The 26,568-nt window shown below is 30.6% G+C and overlaps 1 protein-coding gene across 1 annotated transcript in view; it reads left to right on the top strand.

Annotated features, from left to right (window-relative positions):
• Positions 1-26,568, top strand: part of LOC129989423 (complement C3-like) — a 109,612-nt gene that overhangs the window by 39,185 nt on the left and 43,859 nt on the right. The window contains exons 12-23 of the mRNA XM_056097959.1: positions 923-988; positions 3,780-3,974; positions 7,484-7,633; positions 8,347-8,470; positions 10,144-10,197; positions 12,416-12,610; positions 14,026-14,173; positions 17,112-17,340; positions 20,291-20,500; positions 23,740-23,839; positions 25,162-25,263; positions 25,447-25,635. Coding sequence (XP_055953934.1) covers positions 923-988; positions 3,780-3,974; positions 7,484-7,633; positions 8,347-8,470; positions 10,144-10,197; positions 12,416-12,610; positions 14,026-14,173; positions 17,112-17,340; positions 20,291-20,500; positions 23,740-23,839; positions 25,162-25,263; positions 25,447-25,635 — 1,762 coding nt within the window. The remainder of the gene's footprint in view (positions 1-922; positions 989-3,779; positions 3,975-7,483; positions 7,634-8,346; positions 8,471-10,143; positions 10,198-12,415; positions 12,611-14,025; positions 14,174-17,111; positions 17,341-20,290; positions 20,501-23,739; positions 23,840-25,161; positions 25,264-25,446; positions 25,636-26,568) is intronic.

The following is a 26,568-nucleotide window of genomic DNA, read 5'->3' as shown; positions in this document are numbered from 1 at the left end:
ACGTAGATTCTGTCAGAGATCGACATAGGTATAGACTCTACCTGAGATCAACATAGGTATAGACTCTACCTGAAATCGACATAGGTATAGACTCTACCTGAAATCGACATAGGCATAGACTCTACCTGAGATTCCTATTGACTGGTCCGGTAGTTCTAATGTTAAAATACTTGTGTTCAAATATATTATAAAATTTAATTTTGTAGATCTTGTAACTTTAAACGTGCAATTCTTGTATGTATATATATATATATATATATATATATATATATATATATATATATATATATATATATATATATATATATATATATATATATATATATATATATATATATAATATTTGGATCAAATTTTATATTCAAATAAAGTTTTGCTTTTTAAGTTTATCTACATAAATATGTTTACTGAAAAAACACTATTTTAGACATAAGAAATATTTTTTTAACTAATTACTTGAATAAGTATATTCAACTTCCGCTTCGAAGTATAGGAATTGCAGAATAGTAGTCAAAACTAATGTCTCGTGTGTTGCGAGTCGCACTTTTTGTTTTATTTTTTACTCATGTATTTATATTTAATACTTTTGCTTTTTAATTTTATCTGTATAGGTGTCTTTCCTGAAAATAATGATATTTTAAATGAAACAACATCAACAACACTTTTTTGTAATTAGCTATTAGAGCCTATTTCTGTCTGCTGTCATGCTGAAAGTGCCATATAATGCCATCTCGGACCCGACTTCACTTAGATAAAACTGAGTACAAGTTCAAAAATTTAAGCAATGATAGTTACGCTGTAAAATGAATTCTGTAATATGGCAGTTTGTTTCGAAAAACATGTTAAACTAAGTACATTAATGATTTTTTTTCTTTAAAATAAATGCAAATTGCTAAATAAATGCAAATTGTTGTTTTAACAGATTGGGGATATGTTCGATAAAAGTGTTCACATTGATCCACCTGCCATGAATAACATCTACTATGCGGTAAGTTCCGTGCTTTTCATTTACTTTATTTTATTCCTTATAACTGTTATTCTTATTATGCTACTGTTTCAATAAAAATTCTTTCTTCTCAATTGAAAACTGATATCTGCAAATTCAGGATTGTTTCAAGAAAATAATTTATTTGAATTTTATATTAATAAAGGTGTAAATATAAAATATGAACAAAAATATAAAAAAAGAAATACATAAAGTGAAAAATAACAAATTTATAGAAGCATGAATATATACAAGAAATATAGGTTTCAACAGTTTCCTTTATGAAACAGTATTAAGTCCAGTTCTCAATACAATTCATTGCATCAGTTATACACATTTTTGTCCAAACTATTATTACAGGATTGTTTAATTTTGAAACCCTTGCTTACGCTGCCATATGTTTCCTAAGTGCATTCCATACATCCTCTAGGATTAAAATTTCATAACAATAAAAGCCATTCCATTAGATGTATAACTTCATTGATTCACTTTAACAAACATTTACAAATGAGAATGGTTGTTCTCATCTATGATTATGAAATTATTTCCAACAGTAGCACAAAAATCACGTGAAACTATTTAATACTCTGTTTACAAATTTTTATGTCCATAATGTCCTATTTTTTCTATGTATAATAGTCATTATGAAGTTTACCTTTTGTTATCATGAGTACCTGGACATTCAGATATTATGTTTGGTCTGTAATGGACCAGCATCTCTGTACTGGTCTACGTCCAGCATATTGTGAAAGAATGGATAGTTCCGGATTCACTCTAAATGTTCAGACGTCATGAATAAACTTATAGACAAAATGTGCTTTTATCTGTGAGCAGAATTATTTATAATACTGCTCAGAATATGTATTAAGAATATGTAACGCTACTTTCTGGAGCAGTTTGTTTCATGGTACGGAACAGGAATTTTAATGGATGCTGAGTGGATTTCAAGTAATGAGCCTTAGCCTTGGCGTTTATTTGGAGATTTGGCGGTGTTTTTGGCAACGTTGGCTACAAGAATGAAGAGTCATGAATCTTCAAGAATCTCCATGTTTCAGATCTTCCTGCATCCGAATAATATATTGTTGGGATATTGTCTATCTTTCGCTCTGTCTATCTATTTGTGAACACAATAACTCAAAAATACTTAGTGTTATACAGGTGAAAATTGGTACAGTTATTATTATCATGTAAGAACATGATGTTATTTTGGCTTGAGGTTTTTGAAGCCTCAAAATGCGTAGGCAACAAATTGTTGAAGTCTCAAAATGCGTAGGCAACAAATTTGTGATTTATTTATTGGCGAAAATGTTACAGCACAAAATCGATTTTTACATCATACTGAAGTTCAAAAAATAATCCTTTCCATGATACTAATGTTTTGATCTATAAATTAAATTTCTATTTTTAATGAATTTTTAAAAATATAATTAAATCATATTTTTAACAATTCATTTCGCACAAAATAAAATTTAATCTGCACGAGCATCGCAAAAAGTTACCTTTTATTAACTTGTTACCATCACATTTACAAACGCTCTGATTAAAAAATAAGTTAATTGCTATTGCAAATTAAATCTAGAAAAAGGTAATTTTCAGCACGTGATTGTATGAAGTGAAATAAATACAAAATGTGATATTTGATAGAAATGTGATAACGAATTGGCGATTTATCGCTTTTGAGGCATCAGGGTTATTAGAAATTCGCTTTCAGGGTTATCAGAAAATAATGCAGAATGTTGTCACATTTGGCTTGGTTGTATCTTTATCGCTAACTAAAGTTACAACTTGATTTCCAAATTATTCATTCTCTGAATTCTTATGAATTGTCTTAATTAATTTAAGTCATTAACCAGTTTAAACCGGTTTTAAATAATCACGAGACTATCAAATGACACATGAGTCGATATTTAAAAAATCTATGCTTTTTTTTTTTTTTTTCATTTTCATCTCAAAATCAATTGAGCTCCAAAACTTTGTTTACCAGCTAGAAAAATTGGAAATGAAAGTTTAAAAAAATCATCATTATATATATATATATATATATATATATATATATATATAGAGAGAGAGAGAGAGAGAGCATAGAGAAGTCTCGTGATTGTTTCACACCGGTTTAAACTGGTTAATGACTTAAAATAATTAAGACAAATAATGACTTAAAAATAATGATGTTCTCACATGATAACATGAAATTTGCGATTGTAGATTTCATTTTTAATTTGTTATTATTCTTGTATTACATTTTTTTTTTCATTTCTGTCAAATTCGAAGTTTAAATTTGTATCAAATTTTAAATCAAATCTATCAGAAAGATTTATGATTGGTCTGCCTTTTCATTCGCATGCCTGTAGACGCGATAAATCAAAATCGAGATAGATACATGAAATCGGATGTATGATTTTGTGGTAAAACTGTATTTCTGTGTTGAATTAATTGATCAGAGAACATTCGTTTAAAAGTATATACTTGCACTTGGATCAGTTCAATTCTTAACTAAGAGACGTTCATATCCTTCATATCCTTGACTCTGAAAATAAAACTCTGAAAGTTCGAAATGTTCCCAGTCTACACTCTTCATAAAAAGAAAATTTGTGAGGAAGTTTTGCATCGACATCTCTCCCTGATTATGTTACATTTCTAACGCTAATGTAATATAAATAGAGCTAAATATATCAGGCTTTCTAATGTTTTTAACTGTCACGTTTACTTATCATCATCAAATATAAACTGCAGTTTTGAATGCAACGAAACATAGTTCATGATTTTTATGTTCTTTATTTTTGCACTTTTATAGGTCTTGTCGAAAGGCAAAATCGTGAAAATGAGCAAATTACCCGAAGGCAACTTCAAAGTACAGAGGGTCGACTTCCCGTTGACTCACGAGATGGTGCCGAGTTTCAGACTGGTCATCTGGGCACATTACAAGGACGAACTCATCGCAGATTCTCTGCACATTGACATCGAAGATTCCTGCAATCCGAAAGCCGAGGTAAGAAAACGACTGCTTTTATTTTTAGCCACCTCGTCTTTTTATTCTTCCTTCAATTCTCTGTCTGTTATTTTTTTCTTTTATTTTTAACCGTCCCTTCTTTTTATTCTTACTTCAGTTTTGCATTTGTTATTGTTTCTTTTATTTTCGGTCATTTGTGCTTTTTATACTTTCTTCAATTCTGCATTGGTTATTTTTTTCTTTCCTTTCTAACCGTTCCTTCTTTTTATTCTTTCTTCGATTCTGAATCCTTTATTTTTCCTTCATTAAAAAATATTTTAACTAAAAAGTGCACGGATATGAGAAAATTTTTTTAAATCTTTCAAAATTGATGAAATGTATTGAATTTCTTAAGTCAAGGGCTGCTTGAACCTTGGATGGTTTATATGAAACCAGAACGATAAAATCATTAAAGTCACTCTGGGCAAATTTAGTGAAATAATGGAAGTAGTTTGTAGTTTGTTTCTTTAAACGTTTCTCACATTAAATGTTTTCATTGTTTCACAAACATCTCTTTCAGAATATTCTGATAAAATATTTTTCAATCCTTGCATTTATATTGTTTCAAGATCCAATGTCTTACTTAAACTCAAGAGAGGGTTATAAGCGTTGATTTAAGGAAATAAAACATGGGTTCAAGTAATCCAAGAGAGTTACTTCACCCAAATATTTATTCATTTTTTACTTGATTTTATATTTTACTCTTTTATCTGGTGCAGAATAGCCCCCATTTTCTTTTTTGATAAAACGCCATTCTAAATAAGGATTATTTCTTATGTATTATTCAATTCAAAGTATAATAATAATTGCTGCAGATTAAAGAAAAATTGAAAATTAGGTCCAGAATATTTTTATATTAATTTTATAGGGAAATAAAACCGAAATCTAAAAAAATTAGTCCACTTAAACCCTGATTTTCTGTATCAAACTTAAACATCAATAGATTTTCGCCTTTTGTACCTTGACATATTATTGGCCGAAAAATATAATAATAATTGTTATAGATTAAAGAGAAATCGAATATCATTCCTAATATATTTCTTTTATTAATTTTAAAAGGAAATAAACCCGAAATGAAAAAGAAAGGAACATTGAAGGAAATAAACCCGAAATGAAAAAGAAAGGAACATTGAAGGAAATAAACCCGAAATGAAAAAGAAAGGAACATTGAAGGAAATAAACCCGAATAGAAAATGTTTTTTAAATTAACATTGATTTTCGGTAGCAAAATTAAACACCATCAACTTTTCGCCTTTTGTTCCCTGTCGTATTTTTGCCCGACTCTTCACTTCTTCGAACATTGTTTACAGTGCAATGAAAGAATATACAATTATAAATGATTCATTGAGAACTTTTCCAAGCCAGTGGTAAACAATAATCGCCATCAATCTGTTTAAGCTGTATGTTTAGTGGTATAATATTTTGCCGATTCTACATTCATTCATTTTCAGGTCTGTGCTCTTACAAAATGCTCTAATTAAGCAAAGGTCCTTTAAGAAAGGATAAAGTGCGCCTTTCATTTCTAAGAATGCAATGGAAAATACAATCAAAATGGAAAAAAATACAAAAATAGAAAACGAATCAAACAATTTTAAAGACTTTGTTTACAATTAATTGTTAATTCATGCAAACATCTTTTTTTAGGAGAGGGATTTTATTCTTAACTTAAAAACAGCTTAACACTTTATATATCATACAATCACTAATTTTTAAACTATCATTATATGATCATATTCACTAGATTTCCAATATTTTTTATGTATATGAAATAAATTTGGAAACCAAACAGATTTAATTATAAATCCTTTTCCAGCCAAATATATTCCATACTTAGGTTATCTATCTATAAGGAGTTAAATTTACATAAATAAATATGAAATCAATTTTTATGTTCCTTATCCAAACTTGGAACAGAATCTTATAAAATATATTTACAAATATTTGAAGCATAAAAAAGGATTTAGAAAAGATTTAGTGACGATATGATAAAGTTACTTTTTATTAATTAAAAACTGCTTCCTTTACTAATGCTTAGTATTGCAGTAGCAAATAACATCGTAACATTTAGGATTTGTTTACTAAAAAGACTTTAAAGAAACCAAAACATGGAAAAGAAAATGATTCTTTAACATTTCTTTTAATCTCCATTATTACCTAAAAATTGATTCAAAACTTAATTACTAGTTTTTAAAGGAGATGATTTAAATTCAACTTTGAAAATGGAAGCCTTCATTTTCCATTTTATGAACCCACTTCCAATGTTTAACCAAATTTTATATGATCTTAAATATAATCAATATATTACTCGGAAAAAATTTACTTTCTGAAATTTAAAAAAAAGTTTGGTACAGTCTGGTATTTTTTGAGAAACTACGAAGTAACAGATTCTTTAATGCAGCAGATTATTCTATTTAAATTAAAATGTAGATAAAAAATTATCATATAAAGTAATTTTACATAAAGGGATCTCTTAAATTGAAAATATTATATATATATAAAAGTAATTTGTTATGTTTTAAATAAAAAATAATACTTAAAGTAAGTACCAATATAATATTTTAAACTGATGTGACATATGGTAAATGATGATGTCTATGGCGCCACAGTTTTTAACAAATAATTCAAAATGCAGTCGCGTCATTCTAATTCTATTTTGCGGTTCAGTGGTTTAAACTATCAATGATATAACATCTAAAATCTATTTTCAAACTCTCAAGAATCAAAGATATCGTTAAACGCAGAACGACATTTATTGATGAGCACAAAAACCTACACGAACGCAAAGTGTAATGTCTAATCTTTAATTAAACATTACAAATCTGGATAGATAAAAATATAAAAAAAATGTATCAAAGTGCTAGATAAAGCTACGCGTGCACCGGTTTCCATGGCAGCCACAGCTGTAAAGTGAAAAAGGTGTCTCTAAGACGGAACAGTAAGTATAAAATTATTAAGTAAAGATGCTGCTTGTATTACCACAAAGAACTTTCTAAAAAACGGGGGGGGGGGGGGGCAGATTACGTTCGAATACATAAAGAATCGCTAATCCAGTGTAGCAAAATTATGGAAATTTTGCTACACTGGATATATAGAAAGATAAATGTATAAAATTTGGCACATTATTTTTTCCTCAAATATCTGAAAGTCTTTAACAAAAGCACCCTAAATATTTTGGACAAAATTCCAGTTAAACTACATGGCATAACTTTATGAATACCATCATTCAAAAAGGAAACAAATTCGGTTGATAGTGTGTATATGATCTATAAGACAAAAATATTGATCTGTATCAAATTTTGCTCCAAAATTAGTCTATAGGAAATGGTTTTAATTCAAATTTCATAATCCCTCCTCGTTATTTTACAATGGTGCTAATCCGATAATGTGCTGCATTCCGAAATAATGCGAAATCTCAAAGAGTTTTAGACTATCCATTATAAATCAGCCATTTTTATTTTAATGAATTGAAATGTTATTTTATCTTACATACGAACTATTTTCCTTTTAAGGTGTCCATTACTCCCGAGTTCGAGGCGAAAGAGCCCGGTGGTGTCGGTGTCATAAATATTAGAGGAACGAAAGACACTTTGGTTGGACTTTTGGGTGTAGATGAAGCCGTGTATGCAGTACTGAAGAAAGATCTTCTCACTAAATCAAAAGTAAGTTGCAGCTGGATTTTATATTGCCTCCCATATTCACTTCATTGCCCTCAAATTAAGATTACAATCATTTACTTGTATTCACCTTATTGTGCTCATATATTCCAATTCATTTTATCATCTTATATTCAACTCATCGTACTCGTGTGCTTTTATTCGCCTGACCATCTCATGTACTCGCTCATATTTACCTTATCATACTCGTATACTCACTCATATTCACCTTATCATATTCATATACTCGCTCATAATTCACTTAATCATGCTCATATACACTCTCATATTCACCTTATCATACTCATATACTTCCTCATATTCGCCTTATCATATTCATATACTCGTTCATAATTCACTTAATCATACTCATATTCACCTTATCATACTCATATGCTCTCTCATATTCACCTTATATTCATATATTCATATTCTTTTTATCATGCTCGTTTACTCAAATTCACCTTATATTAAAGATCTCTTGGTAATTATTAGGAGACCAATTACTCATGCTACAACCTGACGAAGTATTTTATATATATATAGAGAGAGAAATAAAATTAATAATAGTGATATATGAAGAAGAAATGAATTCGCCTATTTAAATGCACCATTTTTTATTAATTATTGCATAATTACTTCAAATAATAAGGTGTAATTAATCTATTGCATTTACATTTGAACATCAAACCTGGTTAAATATGCAATTTCTCTTCCAGGTATTCAAAACAATGGCCAAACACGATCTGGGTTGTGGACCCGGCGGTGGTCTGAACACAGACTCTGTCCTCGACAAAGCAGGCGTTGTGATTGCTACGAATAAATACACGCCTAAACCAGGATGTGAGTTTGCTCATAAACATTTATTATAGATTTTCCATTGTAACTCAGTAATCATTCTCTTCATTACTTTTAATATAATTGCTATAGAAGAAAAATCGATCACAGCTGTCCTTAATGGAAATTGCAGTCTTTCATGTTTCTGTTGATGAGAGAGGACATATGTTAAACAGTTCGAAAACGATCAAACGTTGCCGTTTGGCCCGATTCGCAGAAAAAAGATTTATCTTTAAGATACTACTTAAATTTCTTTCGATAAATCCTTTATTTGTGTTTTCCAAGTATTCAATTCTTGCAGATTTAACTGTAGCACTATTGTAAAATTTCTTTGTCCTGAAATATTTCTTTAATTCTTGGCATAGCTCATACTTATCATGTCTCGGGATAACATCACCAATCAGAAAACACTCAACAATTAATTGTCCAGATAAAACATATACAGATAAACTACTGTGCATAATTAATATCTACTGAAATCTTGTGACGTTCAATTGACCAATAAAGATTATGAATAGTCAAATAACTATGATTGTGACATTTGGTAATAGGTTTATTTAAGAAAAAAACTATCATTTTGCATAGAAAGTTGAAATTGAAAAGATATAGAATTGTTGTTCTAATAAAGTAAAATTTTGAAACTTAACTGCAGACAAAATTCTGTGTTTATCAATTCAATTCTTGCCTTTATCAATTATTGTATTTATCAATTCAAATGTTATTAATAATTCATATTATAAAAATTGTGTGTATATTTTTGGCATACGATATGTAGATTTAACTTTAAAAAATTGCAAGTTATTCATATAGCGTTTGTGCTCTTTTTTTTTCATGTTGTTAAAAAAATGGAATTTTTTCTAAAATATTAATCTAACCTTTCTAAGCATATACATCTGTTTACTAAATCTTATAACAGAAATAAGTAAAAACCTCTTTTTTCTCATTTTGATCTAAACGGTTCCGTTTAATAAAAGCTGTTTTGCATATTCTTCATTTCCATTTCCATTATTTGGTCTTCTGACTGACTATATATAAAATACATTAAAGGCTACGTTTTGCTGAAATTTCTCATACGATATTTGTTAGGAACAATAATGATTGTGTCTTTCACGCTGATGTGTATTGATTTAAAATGTTTGTCAAAATATCACTATGACTAAATTATTAGTCATAGTAATATTTAAATGCCAACAAGTAACATAACATTAGAAATGAGTTTTAAAAAGTACTTGAACTTGAATGTTAACAGTGTGGGATATAGCGACAAGGACTATTTTAAAATGTACTTATTAATTAATGGTGAAAGAGCCAAACCTTGCCAAATGTAGCACTAAAGCGCGCCAACCTATGAGCCCACTTCTAACTTACGAGAAGAAAATAAGTAACTGTTTACGCTGTTTGTACAATGTTTATAGGAAGAAAATCGCATTTTCGCCAATGATATTACCGCCAACGCATCGCCAATCCTTCACCGTTAATAAGTGCCTTTTAAATATTTGTTCTGGAACTTTCATTCGATTGTTCTTTGAAGTCAAAAAATTAGATACTTGTTCATATTTTTTAATATTAAAACTAAATCTGGGAGAAAGAATATATAAGCTTTAATTTGCTGCAAAGTACTGTTCATTGGTTCAAGAGTTTGTACGACGTTATTTGAAGAACTTTCTCTCTCATTTCAGCTTCTTCCTGTGTCGCAATCAAAAGAAAAAGAAGAGCAGTTGCTGATGAAATAAGTGAGTATCGCCCTTTCTTGTATTGTTTGTCGAAATACTTTTAAATCTTATGATAAAGAAAAATCAAACATTAATGCAGACAATTTATTAATTTGGAAATTATTTTAATAATAGTGAGATTATTCAGCTTGTAAATATATATGACAAATTATAGGAATGTATATGATAATGAATGCAGATATAATATTTCATTAAATGCTAAATTGTTATTCTTGAATAATAATCAAATCTACTTTTCTATTCTTTTCCTATTTTATGAAATCAATCAGAATTCAAGACTCAATAAATTGGTTTTTGTGTGTATTTTTACTCTTTTTTTATATTTTACTCTTATTTTTACTCTCTATTCTTTTTGAATTTTATGAAATCAATCAGAATTCAGACTCAAAAAAATTCGGCTGTCTTTAGAATGTTTACTCTCTTTTATACTTTACTCTTATTTTTACTCTCTATTATTTTTCAATTTTATAAAATCAAATAGAATTTAGACTTAATAAGTTTGGTCGTTTTTATAATTTTTACTTTCTTTTTTACGAAATTTTAAAGAAAGAAAAGTAGTTAATAGTCAAAATTTTGAAAAAGAATCCTTTTTGGAACAATGTCTTTGGGCACGCGACTGAAATGCTTTCCATAAATGCTGTCAAAAAAATCTATGTTTAAAAAAGTCTTAGATTTCAATAAAAAAAAAAGAAAAAAAAAGTTTATATTATGTTTATCCAAATGTATATGAATGCGATTACTTAAAAACATCATAAGCTTGATGTATGAATTTCTAATATTATCTTATTTCTAAGATCTCTACAGATTTTGAGACCAAAAGGGCCACATCTTCAACCCTTGGTTCACAATTTTAATAAAAAAAAAACTGCTTTGCAAAAATGGAAGAAAAGTTATATAGGACCAAATATTGAGTGACAAAATGTCATACAAAGGCTCTATGTATTTTCATCTTCCCGGAACAACTTCCAGGAAAAACTACATATCTGTATTAAAAAACACATACGATAATACACAGTGCAATGTGACGTGATTTAAATAAAATAATAATATTTCTATCGTGAGTGCAAGCATCTTTAAGAATGATTTTGACATGAGTACTTTCATTTCATAATAATATATATCCTCTTAAATATTAAGTATGAAAAGATTGATAATTTGTTTCATTAATGGAGAAAATTAATGAATTAATTTACTTTGTCATTATTCGCGTTTTTTTCCTTTTTGCTCTTCAGTTATTTTATTAGATATGTATTATTATTTTCGGTGTCAGTGCTAAAATTCTTAATTGCTGTTTTGTTGATTCGTTAAATTACTGTAGCTCAGGGCGATTAAATTTTGTAAGAGTACTTTACAAACGGTATCTATATGTTATTCGTTTCTGAACGAAGGATTTTAAAATTTGCTCCAAACGTCTATTGAGTATTGCATCATCCATGTATATTAATATCTTTTTTTCATTCAATCATTCTATATATTGATATTTTCTTCTAAATCGATAGTATCGTGTATTGATATATTCATTCTGAATCACTTTGCATATTGATATCTTCTTCTGAATCAATCCCCCTATGCATTGAAATCTTTATTCTGAATCATCTTGAATATCGATATCTTCATCTGAATCAATCCCCCTATGCATTGAAATATTTATTCTGAATCATATTGTATATCGGTATCTTCATCTGAATCAACCCCCCCCCCCTGTATATTGAAATCTTTATTCAGAATCATTTTGTATATCGATATCTTTATCTGAATCAATCCCTCTATGCATTGAAATCTTTATTCTGAATCATCTTGAATATCGATATCTGTATCTGAATCCATCACCCTATGCATTGAAATATTTATTCTGAATCATATTGTATATCGGTATCTTCATTTGAATCAACCCCCCTGTGTATTGAAATCTTTATTTTGAATCACCTAGTATATCGATATTTTCTTCTGAATCAATCACCCTATGAATTGAAATTTTTATTTTGAATCACCTTGTACACCAATGGCTTCTTCTGAATCAATCACCCTATGCATTGAAATCTTTATTCTGATTTACCTTGCATATCGATATCTTCTGATGATCTATCTGATATCTTTCAATCAACCCAGGCATTGAAATTTTCACTCTGAAACAGCTTGTGCGTAGATATTTTCTTAATAATGGTTTTTATTAAATTTATTATGTGTTACACATTTCAAATATATATTTCTTTTTCAGTGAGCAGGTACACTGGTTTGGAGAAAGAATGCTGCGCTTTGGGCTTGAATCATGACCCACGCAACAGGAACTGCGAAGACAGGACTAATATCGTGATCCGCTATCTGCAAGGAGAGTACCAGAATTGTTCTAGGGCTTTCCTAGAATGCTGCCTGTATGGAAAGGAAAATGGATTTAAAGACATGAAACTCATGAGTACGTTAAAGATTCGATAATGTCATATTTTATTTGAATTCTTTATGTGAGGGGAAAAAATCGAATCTTCAAACATGATTTCTTTTACGCGTTGAATGCATACACCATACGAAAAAACTCCACATTAGGTGTTTCATAACTCTTCAAAGAAAACTGTTACTTATTATTGATGTCAATGATTTTTGTTGAGACATCAAAGATTTTAAAATCAATTATATTCTGCGCTATTTATCATTTGTAAATATGATATTACATATGAAATTGAGATCGTTGGCATGAACCCAGATATTCGTTTGCGAAGTATGAGAGACTCCAATAATTTAACAATACGCATTCAGCATTTGTGGCAAGACACGCGATAAGAAGAAGAAAGAGATTTGAAATCATGGTCAGAAACATTAAACCAAGATCATACTTCCAACTTTCATTCGTTTGCTTTGTTTTTTTCTAACTTGATTGTATCATCCGTTTCATTCTGTGCGTAATATTGTCACGTAGATACTTTAGTGTGGAACGCAATGACACACACAACAAGTAGAGCTAAACCAATTAATTAACTCAACACTGAACTGAGAACCCAGTGACTGACAGATCTTCTGCTTTTATACCAGCTGGGAAAGTTCCAGAATACTTTTCTGGAGACAGTAAGAAAAGTCCAGAACACTTGTCTGGTAAACTAAAGAAATGTCCAGAATCTTCTGGAACATGAAATAAAGGAAAACATAAAATCAAGGATCTAAATATTTACACACACTATGAATTGCATTGTCTCTAGCTGAATTCGAACTCAAGGTCTCTTGATTATGAGACCAGTGCCATGGCCATTCGTCCATGGAGATTCGATTGTCTTTCTTCAATGCGGCAATATATTAGTATAAGTGAAAGATTTCTTAGAACAATTATATTATTTCAAATACATAACAATAATAAAAATTGCATCTAAAATTACTTTGCTAGAAATTATAAAATATGTATGGGAATATATAGATATCACTAAAAAGCTAAAGTTTTGTAAAGATTACGAAATTGAATATAAATGGATATTTTTTGTGAAAATAGGCTACGAAATTTTTAAAAAAATGCTTAAATTTCGATTCATTTTTAATCAATTAAGAAACAGATAAAAATGTCAGTAATATGTCTCTTATCGTCCACCTATTGCCCAAATTGCGCACATATCTATTTACCCACCCTTCGTACAAAATGTAGTGGCATGAGACATCAGGCATGACGCACTGTACAGAAACTAGGCCAACTTAAAATATGACTACGTGAAAAATAGAATTCTTCAGATATTTTAGCATAGATATATCCTGAAAATAAAAATATTATGAAAAAGATGAATTATTATATGTTTTGTTTTTAAAATGCATGCATATGAATTGTATATTTGATATTTATTTTGATTTCTGCAGGAACTGGATTGAATTTAGCACGAGCAGGAGGAGCCCGAGAAGAAGCGCCCGAATTTATTCCAATCTCGGAGGAAGACTTCTACGAGAGACAACTCATAGTTCGAAGAGATTTTAGAGAAACTTGGTTTTTTGAGGATAAAACAATAGGGTAAGTGAGAATTGCCATTGTGGAATATTACTCGGCTATAAACATATTGGCTCTGAAAGTGAGAAAAGTCGTATGTCAAAAATTCCATTTGGTTCAAATAGATTACTCGTTGCTATTTTATATCGCCAATGGATGCTGAATCGTTGATGCCAACAAGAAAAGTGGCAACTAGTATATGCGATATAGTAAAGCAAAAGCATAATGAAAGAATTATTGCCATAATATATTAATTTACAAATATATCATCATCGAAGCAGCAAAATAATTGCACGCCAAAGTCGCCAACACAAACCAGCGGGAGTCGTCTCCCCAAAACGTTCTCACAGAAAAAGTGTTATCGAAAAGAAAATTTTGAATGACATTGCCGTACAAAAGTTTCAAAATACTGCATTTTTGAGTTATTACATTTAAATGCTTCTGAAAGTACAGACCGACTGATGGTCAACCCTTTGTTGGATTTGGTTATAAATTTGGCAGATGTCTGCACTATAGATGCTAAATCCCTCATTGGATTTGGCTATAAATTTGGCAGATGTCTACACTATAGATGCTAAATCAGAGTATTGAATTTTATCCATTTAGTTCTTTTAATTTTGTAAACTTATATTCGAACAGGCTGACTTCCTCTGAACAGATTTTGCTCAAAATTTGATATAAATCTATAAATTTAGTAAACTACATTTCAACTATCTATCTCAAGGTAGTCGAACAATCTTTGTCACAGGAAACACATGGATATTTTCCAAAAATATGTTTTTCGGATCCAGGGAAGTTTAAAACTTAATGAATTGTAGAAATCTCAAGTTCGATTTTTTTTGACAACTACTATACTTTCTTTATACTTCGTACACGAGAAAGTTAAAAAAAAATAATAGAATGTTTGATAATATACTTGTTTGATGTAGTCAATAGATCAGGCATCATTTATAAAGGCTACAAAGTATTTTTTTTTAAATTATAAATCCTTCAATAATACTGAATTTTTTTTTAAACTTTAAACTGAAAATTAATATCTATGACAGATTCATTGCACTGCTAATCCAAAATTTATGGTATTTATGATTCAGTATTTGCTAGCGATTTGATGTTGAAATCACTTAGTAAGTTTAATAACATTTATGAAAAATACACTGAATAATTAATAATAAATGTTGTTCCTCCTTTATCAAAGCATGCGTTTTCTATGCAAAATAAACTCAAAGATAAGTTAAATCTTGAATGTAAACAGTGTGTAATGCAGTGACAAAAGCAGTTTTCCCCTGGGTGCTGAGAAATTACAGTTAAAGGATATCAAGATATTTGTGAGATGGAATAAAGATGCTTAAATGATGCTTGCTTGCGGGAATTTGGGACAAAAGAAAGGCAAATGAGATGTTCTGTTCTTCAATTTTAAGTTTTTTCCATGGTGTCATTTTTTAGCTTGTCTACTTTAACACTTTAACAAAATGTGAAAAATGTCATTGATTTCGTTGCAGTTGGTGCACAAAGGGTTGCCAGAAAAATTGAATCTGTATGGAGTTATGATCGCTTTACAAATAACACATGCAATATGTCTATTTTGAACTCTGCTTCTAGTCCATTTGGTGATGACAGTGATGTCTGGAAAGTTCTCAATGAAATCTCAAAATTTACTCCTATGATAATTGTATGAGACAAGTTGGGTAGATTTCTTTCTCAGATTGGAGATCATATCCTCTGAAAAAATCCAATCAATGAAACGCGAGGATTCTGCAACTGCCTTCGCAAGAACGTGTATTTTTTTAAATAAAAACCAGAATAAAATATCCAGTTTGTTGTTAAGTATTGCCAATAGAAATATCAAACTAGAGTAAAATTTGAAATGGATGCAAAATTATATGAAAACGAACGTTTGTTCCGTGCGTTGTATATTTAGGTATGAGCGTTTTCGTTTATTACGAAATAGCAATGACACTTCAAACAGCTCTGAATTTGATTAATAAAATTTTTTGCATTGTCCCCATAAATGATACAACTGTAGGGTGAGAATCTTTAATTGTGTACATACATGCTCCTTTTCAATAAAATATTCTGAATATAAACGGATGTGTGTGAATTTATAAATTCATTGAATTGAGGGAAAAGTAGATTAAATTCAAAAACTACATTTAAACTCAATAGCAAATTCAAATTCTAAATAAAACAACTTCAAGTGAATATTACTAAATCAACATATCTAGCCGGTTTACAGCATCTGTTTGCATTTATGATGGGTTGTCAGCAATCTGTTTGCATTTTTATATTCTGTGATGATAGTGAGTAAATATGTCATGATCTAAGTCATTACAAATGACATCCTTAATGGATAATACTTTGAAATCATCCAGCAGTTGAAAATGAACTCGATGAGAGTAGTTTAAAATAGCAAAGAGATTTCGTGATATTAGAAATCACAATAACATTACTAACAAGAAACTGAGGAAAGTTCACTCTTTTGTTAACAAGTTGCTCTTTATGACTAAAAAATTTGAAATCGTACAATTTTTTCTTTATATGTTTAATGGCTCCCATCGGGGGGAGGGGGGACACTTCAGAAATGTGGATGGGAAAATTTCGGTATGGTGTTTGGTTCTCTTTACCTTGGTGGGTACAGTAATGGTGGGAGGCCTGGCTCCTCACATAGATGACGAGGCATACTTCCTTAGGGAAAGTTTGTGCCGTGGGCGGTGATGACTTTTAGGGCTCAACCATAGTTCCAGCAAGTTTTGCTATCTCGGTGGTTCGGCCAGATTTATCCATGTGCCTTAGTGACGTATCGGAGTGGCCGTTTAAGGTTATATGTTTAGTGGCTTTCATTTGAAAAGCAGTTAGCAAAATATGTCAATGTTAAATACCTTTTAAAATTAAGAAATCACAATTAATTGCATTTGTGCATGAAAAGTAATTGTTAAAAAAATATTCCATTGTTTCAATTTTACAGGCCCGATAATAAAGAAGAATTTCCTGTAAGTTTGCCTCATAGTATCACCACGTGGGTCATTCAAGCAGTGTCCGTTTCACCAATGCACGGAATATGTGTTGCGGAACCTCAAAAGATCGTTTCCTTCAAGAAAGTGTTCGTGCAGCTGAATCTGCCGTATTCTGTGGTCAAAAATGAGCAGGTTGAAATTCCAGCGACAGTTTTCAACTATGGAGCTAAAAGACTCAGTGTGAGTAATTTGGGGAAATCACCAATTTTAAAATGATATTTCAAAATGCAATTCAATTTAATCTAAGATTGTTTCACTGAATGCAATAAAACGGGAAATTATATTTAAATGTTAACGAATCAAATAAAATGCTATGCATTCTTTCAAACTTTTTATGCAGTAATGCAGATGGTTTTAGAAATTCGAATTTAGAGTTTTTGCTACAAGTCTTATTTTATTATTAATAGCATCGAGAAAATAAAACGGAATGAGACAAATTTGTAGTAAACATAAATATTTTTGTAAATTTCTGAAATTTACAATTGTTTTCGCTAAAATGTCTGTCATCTAACATTAAGTCCGAGTCTCTGAAATGCGAGAAATGAATTTAGTGCTGAAAGAAAATAAGAATGGTCTCAAATAGGAATTGCTATTTTAGTTCTATTACTGTAGAAGTTCAGCATATTTGATTCCTTACGACGTTGCTTATATGGCTGTCGAATGCATTTTAGTTCATCAAAGTGTTTTGACAATACAATTACATGGTTTTAAAATTAGATCTGAGATTATTGATATATGTTATATTCTAATTTAATTCATAATTTTGATCAACAGTCAGTCCCGGGATTTTCATTTGCATGAAACAACTGTCAGGCTCCGGAATCCGACATAATTATTTAATATCAATCAAAATCGTGTTATTTACATTTAGTAAATAAAACGAGTTGATTACCACAATTGGTACTCGTGTTTGGTCCGAGCTGAAGAATAAGATTCTGATTCGTAATATTCATGTTTGTTCTGACATTATGACTTGGAATCAGGTCTTCAAAAACAGAAACGGTTAAAAAAACTTATTATGTTAATAATAACTATTTAAAATTAAAAATAATAATAATGATAATGATAATAATTTTGCTGCTTTCAAATGCTATAATTTAATTTAAGACTTTTATTTTAAATATATATAAATAAAGAGTTTTTCTTTAATCCATCTTAACGAATTCCTCTCATTACTCACAGGAATGCAATAATTTTTTCCTTTAAAAATGTTTTACTTTTTTTTTATTTTCCTAAATGTAATATAATCCATACATATTCGAACTTAGTTGTGTGCAATTAAGCAGACTGCTGGAGAATGAAAAAATATAACTCCAGTTTATCAAGTTTTCGAAAAACCATATGTAGTATTTGAAAATTAAATTTTTAATGAAAATATATTTTCTGATACGTTTTCCTACGTATTTTCACTTATTGGGAAAGTACAGGTGGTAACATTCTCCCTTTCCCAGTACTGATAAGACGTTTACAGCCAGCTGTGTCGTCGCTGTTACTTACTAAACTCCTCGAGATAGCCAGATGGTGGATTTTTCACCTGGATGGTCTCGCATCTGTTCATTAGCTACTACAATGAAAGACCAAATGTGGAATTCCTCGTCCAAGATGTATTGATAGTACCTTCAAAGAGAAAGGGGTGTACAAACATCTGGATGCTAGATGTTTCTCTTTGTGAAAGGACCTTCCCACGACCGCCGCCGAGAGAGCCTATTGCTGAACCCCGATTGGCCGAAAGAGAGCTCCAATGACCAATGTAAATTAAGAGGCGGATACTGTCGCCGAAATAAAATGAGGAGATTTTTTTTTTAGGAGAGAGAAGAAACGAATTGCAGGAGACTGTTGGACTAAACTCTACCCTCCGCCAAATCACAAAAATGCCATGGTTCATTAGAAACATCAATATTAGAAAAGACCTCCGCATCCAAACAATAGAAGACTTCATTAAAAAAATATCAACCTCCTTCTTCCAGCGAATAGATAGAATTGACAATATAACAATAAAATCCCTCCCTCGGTACGACCGTAAAAACCCACGCAACAAAAAATGACCTCTCCGCATCATAAGCTAAAAAGAAAGAAGAAAGAAGCACCAACCCGTTGACACCAGCGCCTGAAGACAAAAAGGGTTAAGGAAGACCCCTTTAAATTACCGTTGCAAGAACAGCTGATGGCCCCCACTGCTCCTACCCTCTCCAAACCAATTGGACAACAATGCGAACTGCCGGCCGCTCAAGGACGGGGTTTCCCCCTCACTGATCTGCTCCCTCTCTTATCTTACGTAACAGAATTTCCCAGAAACCTAACATTAGAACTTCCCTAAAATTCGCACACTAACACACCAAGTTAATAACTATGTACTAACTAAGGAATTAAAATACCCCCATAACTAATTAACTAATCTAATTGATTCTTAGACATGTAATCATTTAACTTCCTTTTTTTCTCTCTCTCTCTCTCTCTCTTTTCCCAATACTAACAATGCACAATAGTATTAAGTTACAATATTTTGTAATGCATTTGCCCAGCACATCTTTCAGGAATGGAGGTTATAGACGCTTCGCGCCCGGGTCCTCCCAACTAATATTCTATCGGCTGTCAGACTGTTGGACTACGCCCACGAGTCCGGAGTCTGAGAACCAACTGAGTTTCAAGAAAACCGTTCGACTTCGACTGTTGTGTCTCCTACTACAGGTGTAAATAACTATTTATTTAACCAAGATTAGAACAAGATGTACTTTTGTATATATAGGGCTGTAAAATAAAGAATTGTCTGGAAATTCTGCTTCGTTATTTGATCAGTCTAGATCAAGACATTACAAGGTAGTCCCACTGAAAAAAATTATATTTTTCAAGTTGGTATATTATACGTATAATTGTTAAAGTTATCTTTTTCTTCTTCTTCTCTCTCTCTCTCTCTCTCTCTCTCTCTCTGTTTGTGTGTGTGTGTTCCGATATTCGCTTGGTATGCTATATATAACAAACGAAAGAGAAGATTTATGTGGAATGGTTTACCACATTTCATGCAATTCAAAATTCCATCAGAGTTAAGCTACCGTTTCTGCTACACACTTTTCAGATATGGAAACATTTATACTGCCGGATTAAACCTTATTCTGATTATTCTTCATTTCAGGCCGTCGTGTACATGTACGGAGTGAAGGACTTGTGCACTGGAACGAGCGAAGGCGAAAAAAGCGAGAGAAAGCGCCTCATCATCGAGAAACACTCTGCAGCAACCGTCTCGTTCCCTGTCATACCCCTGAAAGAAGGAACATTCGATATAAAAGTTGTGGCTTTGACATCAGACGGAAGCGATGCAATAATTAGGAAACTGAATGTAGTAGTAAGTGATAATTTAGTGTATTTATGTTATTGTTTTTGATTTTCATTTATAGCTTATGATTCAAAAATGAAAACATCCACATTATCAAAATGAATCATAAATTCTGGAAGTGGGTGGTTTCCAAACACGATCGTAAAGATAGTTTTCTACATCTCACAAACTTTTACTTCATACTTTTTTCTTTAATTACGAGTAATAAAACACTGTTTTTATTCAAAAATTCCTCTCGGCAAGCTGGAAGGCAAATATAGATTCCTTTACATCTAAATTATACTCTGTCAATATAAATTGTTGATATTAGAAAGAGTCGAAATGAGGGCTTGAAAATCACATTACAGCCCCTTACTTCTACGATATTGCAGTTACAGAAAAATCTACCGACCAGCTGGAGGCTAAAATATTAGAATTTGATATTCTTCTATTAGTAAGATGATATAGCGAGGGTACAGATCTTTTGCTTCAGGCATTTCTGTAGTCCATTTACCATAACAGTAAATGGGGTTTCGCTTCTTATATTAGCCATCATAACACGTTACTCTACTTCTATTATCATTCTGAATAATCAAAATTCAATATGAACCGTAAGTGATTAGTGAACATTCTTACAATTTAGTTAGGAAGAGTTTATTACTATGCTATCTTTGGTGATTAATCACTGGTTTAGACTCATATTGCCGCTTTGCTTCATTTTGACTCTTTCGTATACGAAATATACAAAGATGCTATAATCACCAAAAACTTCAAACTCGAGATTTTGACGAATCTTCACGTTTTAGATGTCTACAAGACCAAAAACTTCAAACTCGAGATTTTGACGAATCTTCACGTTTTAGATGTCTACAAGTAACAAAAACCGCATTTTTTGGAATTATGTCTATCTATGCTATATATATCTGTGGACAAGACAATACAAAAGTGCTTTGAGCGAGGCAGATGAAATTCGGCACTTGGACATTATAACAAATTAACTCATTTCTATTAAATTTTGAAAGAAATTTATTCAAAGTAAGAATTGTCTTTCCTGCTATTCAAATATAATTGAACTCGAAAATTACAAAATTTAAACATTTAAGTAAATAAAATTTGGCGCACAAATTAAGCATAAAAATTTAGATTCGTAATAAATTTAGAACTGAATCCGTCTAGAGATTGACCGTCTGTTGGTCTGTAACTTTGTATACATGAAATGCAATAACTCAAAAAATCTTTTAATGAAATTTGGTATGTAATCGTATAATTACAATTGCATGTGAAATTTTTTTCAGTCGATTTAAGAAATGGAATCCATATTCGGTTTTCTGGTATTTATGTTTTAAAGTCATGTCAACGTTTAATTGCCCTGAAGAGATTGCCAAAGATAGCTCGTTAATAGGCTTTGTTGCAACTAAAAGCATGTGATTAATGTACAAGTGCTACTTTTTTATACTTTACTACAAATCACACAACGCTTATATGTGAGATTCTGAAACTAAAAATTTGGGCATTCATGGTGCTCACGATTTTAACCAAGTCAAAAATTTTGTGCGTTGAGGAGAAGGAGGGCGTACACACGTTCATTTAGAAACATGAAAGAAAGTTTTGGTAACACCCTAGTTACCAAGCTACAATTTTATTTGCTTTTGGATAATATCTGTTACTAATTTTGATCTAAAATTTACAAAACGAACTTCATGTTTAAAATTGTCATGTAAATTAATATTTTCCGGTATTGTTTCTCATATAAACCAAAACTTATCTAATCTCATATATATCAAACTTATCTAATATATATATAATGAATTAGAAGTAACTTACTTATATACATTGAATAAATCAAGCTTCTACGTGATATAGGTCAAGACGGAGACCAGAAACATGTTTTCTTTTTTTATGTGAATTGAATAGATTTGTCTTCTTTCTTGTGAAAGTGATGTCATACACGTATTCATATTTTTATACATACATCATATATATACATGCAGAAACATATTTTCTTTTCTGATGTGAGTAGAATAGATTTACCTTCGTTCTTGTGAAAGGGATGTCATACACATATTCATATGTTTATACATACATCATACATATACATGCAGAAACATATTTTCTTTTCTGATGTGAGTAGAATAGAATTTTCTTCTTTCTTGTGAAAGTCATAACATACATATATTCATACATATACATACATCATACATACGCATGCAGAAACAAATTTTCTTTTCTGATGTGAGTAGAATAGATTTATCTTCTTTCTTGTGAAAGTAATGTCATACATATATTCATACATATACATACATCATATATATGTATGCAGAAACAATTTTTCTTTGCTGATGTGAGTAGAATAGATTTATCTTCTTTATTGTGAAAGTAATATCATACATATATTCATATTTTTATACATACATCATACATATACATGCAGAAATATATTTTCTTTTCTGATGTGAGTAGAATAGATTTACCTTCGTTCTTGTGAAAGGGATGTCATACACATATTCATATGTTTATACATACATCATACATATACATGCAGAAACATATTTTCTTTTCTGATGTGAGTAGAATAGAATTTTCTTCTTTCTTGTGAAAGTCATAACATACATATATTCATACATATACATACATCATACATACGCATGCAGAAACAAATTTTCTTTTCTGATGTGAGTAGAATAGATTTATCTTCTTTCTTGTGAAAGTAATGTCATACATATATTCATACATATACATACATCATATATATGTATGCAGAAACAATTTTTCTTTGCTGATGTGAGTAGAATAGATTTATCTTCTTTATTGTGAAAGTAATATCATACATATATTCATATTTTTATACATACATCATACATATACATGCAGAAATATATTTTCTTTTCTGATGTGAGTAGAATAGATTTACCTTCTTTCTTGTGAAAATGATATCAAGGATATCTCTGATAATAATTGCAGAAAATTTTTGAAACATTTGTACATTTGAAGAATGAGAGAATACAGAACGTGAATACATGTAAATAATTTCGCTGTCAAAAGTGGACGTTTTCAATGTCATGTGATAATTGTCATGGATGAATTATACTTTGGGGTTTAAAAATTACGATCAAGTAGAAAAGTTGGGATTTTTTAAATTAAAGTTTAAATTGTTTTTAGCAAATAAATTTAATTCTTAAGTTCTATTTATATGTAATTTTTGTTTCAAGAGTTTGTTAGATTATTTAGATATTTATTTCGTCTCAAAATAATTATTTATTCTGTTTTAGGCTGAGGGAGAACCTGTTGAAGTGGACATACCCATCATATTAGATCCCTCCAACCAGCAGCGGAGACAAAAGAGGCACATCATTACTTCTACATATTCTGGTGTATTCATTGTGAATTTTAAATCTTTTCATTTAATATTTAAATTCCTTCCACTTTTTTTTTCACTGAAAAATAAGTTAAGTAATAAAAATGGGCAAACTCTGTAGAAATATTAATGGTATTGTATTAATAATTCCAAGAAATCTAAATGAATAAAGCTAATTATCATCTAAATTTTGTAATTTTGTATAATTTTATATTAACTTCTGTTACTTTTTATGCATGTTCCAATTTGCTTTGTGGCTTGCGTTTTCTATGTGTTTTTGGCACAAGCATTCTGTAAATGGAGTCATTTTGTAATGTGCTTACTTTGAATAAATAAAAAATAAAAATAGTCTGAAAAACATGAAAGTACACATTGAGAACAAATTGTTAAAACACGCGAAAAACGATTAACAACTTAAAATGGACTCATTTGGCTATCTTATACATGAACATCACTTATTTTATTATTTTTATTGATGTGTTATTGAATTGTGGCAGCCTTCAACTTTTATGTCTGATTTGCCCGAAGGCTGTATTCTCCTGGGGACACCTCGAAATTGAGCATGGGAAGCTTTCGACGTGATGGTTGGTTGTCACCACTCCCTAGTAGCACAAATATATTGTACAATATTATATGATGTTAAAAATAGTCGCAATATCGTATAATATTGTTAAATATTGGAAAATATAGTATCGCACAATATTGTATAATATTGTTTCATAAGCTGTACTACTTGGGCTTGGTGGATACAGAAAGAGGTGGGGGTCTGATTCCTTTAATCGAGTCAAGGGAATCTAAGGGAAGGGTTGTACATTGGCCGGTGATGGCTATTAGGACTCAACCACAGTACCCACCAGTGTTGCTGCTGCAACAGTCTGGTCATTCAGATTTTTCCGTGTGCCTTCGGGACGGATCGGTGTAGCCAGTTTAAGGTTACTCGATGGTTATTCCAAGATCAAAGCAGATTAGAAATCTTTCTGATAAATCATTATTAGATCGCTGTTTTGTTTAAGTATTTCTCAACATCTATCGAACTGATTTCTCAGAATGAATTAGAAATTTATTTAAAATTAGCTTTACTTCCAAAATTTTATTCATATTTTTTTATTCAAAATAAATGATTTCCTAGTTTATATCACAGAACTGGCTGTCTTTAATGCATTATTATTGATTAAAAAATTAACATTTATAAATTTCTCCTCAAATTAATTGTTGAAAAAATTTGAATATGCTTCATTATTATATAATTTATCATATTATGAAAATGATAGAACTTTGTTTAAATTTTTTGTACTTATGCTAAAATGGATGCATTAACCCTTCTGAAATTTTCCAGATTCTATTGATCCTGATCAGAAACTGCAGATCACTGCTATCCCATTATCCGTACCAGAAGATTTCGTTCCTGGAACAGAGAGTTGCACCATTACAGCATTAGGTAACTAAAATTTCATTTTCCAGGATGCAAATTTGCTGGAAAATCATTACGACATTCTTTTCTGAGTACTGAAAGATAATTAAGATTCTGCTTATAAGTTGTATTGAGACTTTTAAGCCCAGATCTTTATTCGCTTTCTTTTTATTGTTATGAAATAGAAGAATTTCTCTTTATTTACTGCAGGTGATCAGTTTGGTCCAACTGTGGAAACTGCCCTCAACGATCCTGGTAAGCTTCTTCGAAAACCACAAGGTTGCGGCGAACAAAACATGATGTATCTTGCACCGACCCTCTACACCATGAGGTATCTGAAAGTAAAAGGGACGATAACGCCAGAAATAGAAGAAAGAGGCTATGGGTTCATTCGCCATGGTAAGTAGAAGCTCCCAAAATATCTATTAGTTGGATTGGTGTTCCTTGTTATGTATAGAGTTTCTATCTTCAAATTTCATTTCAAAGCTCCTTTAAAAGGTTTTACAGCAGATTCTATAGCTAATAATGAAAGAAGCAGACGATTTCAAAATGTTTATCAGCTGGGTTGGGAATCATTAGCTATATAGAGAGTTTCTATAATTAAAACTTACTATAAAGCTCATTCACTCTATGATTCACAATAAAACTAGCAGATTTCAAAATGTTTATTTGTGGCTTAGTGTCACTTGTTACATTTAGAGTTTCTTGAATTAAAATTCACTATTAAGTCCATTCAGAAGACTCTAAAACAGGTTCTACGCCTCCTAATGAGACGAAACGATTTTTATTAGTTAGGTTGGTGTGATTGCAGTGATTGGTGTATTTACAGAGATGCTATGATTAAAGTTAATTATAAAGCTCATTCAAAAGACTCTGGGACAGGTTCTATGGCTGATAATGAAACAGGCGAAAGATTTCAAAATGTATATTACTTGGGTTGGTATCACTTATTACATGCAGAATTTCTTTGAATAATTTTCACTATAAAGCACCCTCAGAAGGTTCTATAGCAGGTTCTTTGGCTTGTAATAAAACAAGCAAAAGATTTCGCAATGCTTATTGGTTGGGTTTGCGTCATTTGTTATGTATAGAATATCTTTGATTGAAGTTCACTATAAAGCTCATTCAAAAGGTTCTAGAGCTAATAATGAAACAAGCAGAAGATTTCGAAATGTTTATCGGTAGGGTTGATGTCACTTGTTATGTATAGAATATCTAAAATTAAAGTTCATTGTAAAGTTTATTCAGAAGGCTATAGAACAAGTTCCATGACCACTCTTGAAACAAGTAGAACATTTCGAAATGCTTATAGGTTGGATTTGTATCACTTAT

This window comes from Argiope bruennichi, chromosome 10 (genome assembly GCF_947563725.1).
Source record: "Argiope bruennichi chromosome 10, qqArgBrue1.1, whole genome shotgun sequence".
In the NCBI taxonomy this organism is placed as follows: Eukaryota; Metazoa; Arthropoda; class Arachnida; order Araneae; family Araneidae; genus Argiope; species Argiope bruennichi.
Note: the sequence above shows the minus strand (reverse complement) of the source record. Positions and strands in the feature narration are given on the sequence as shown.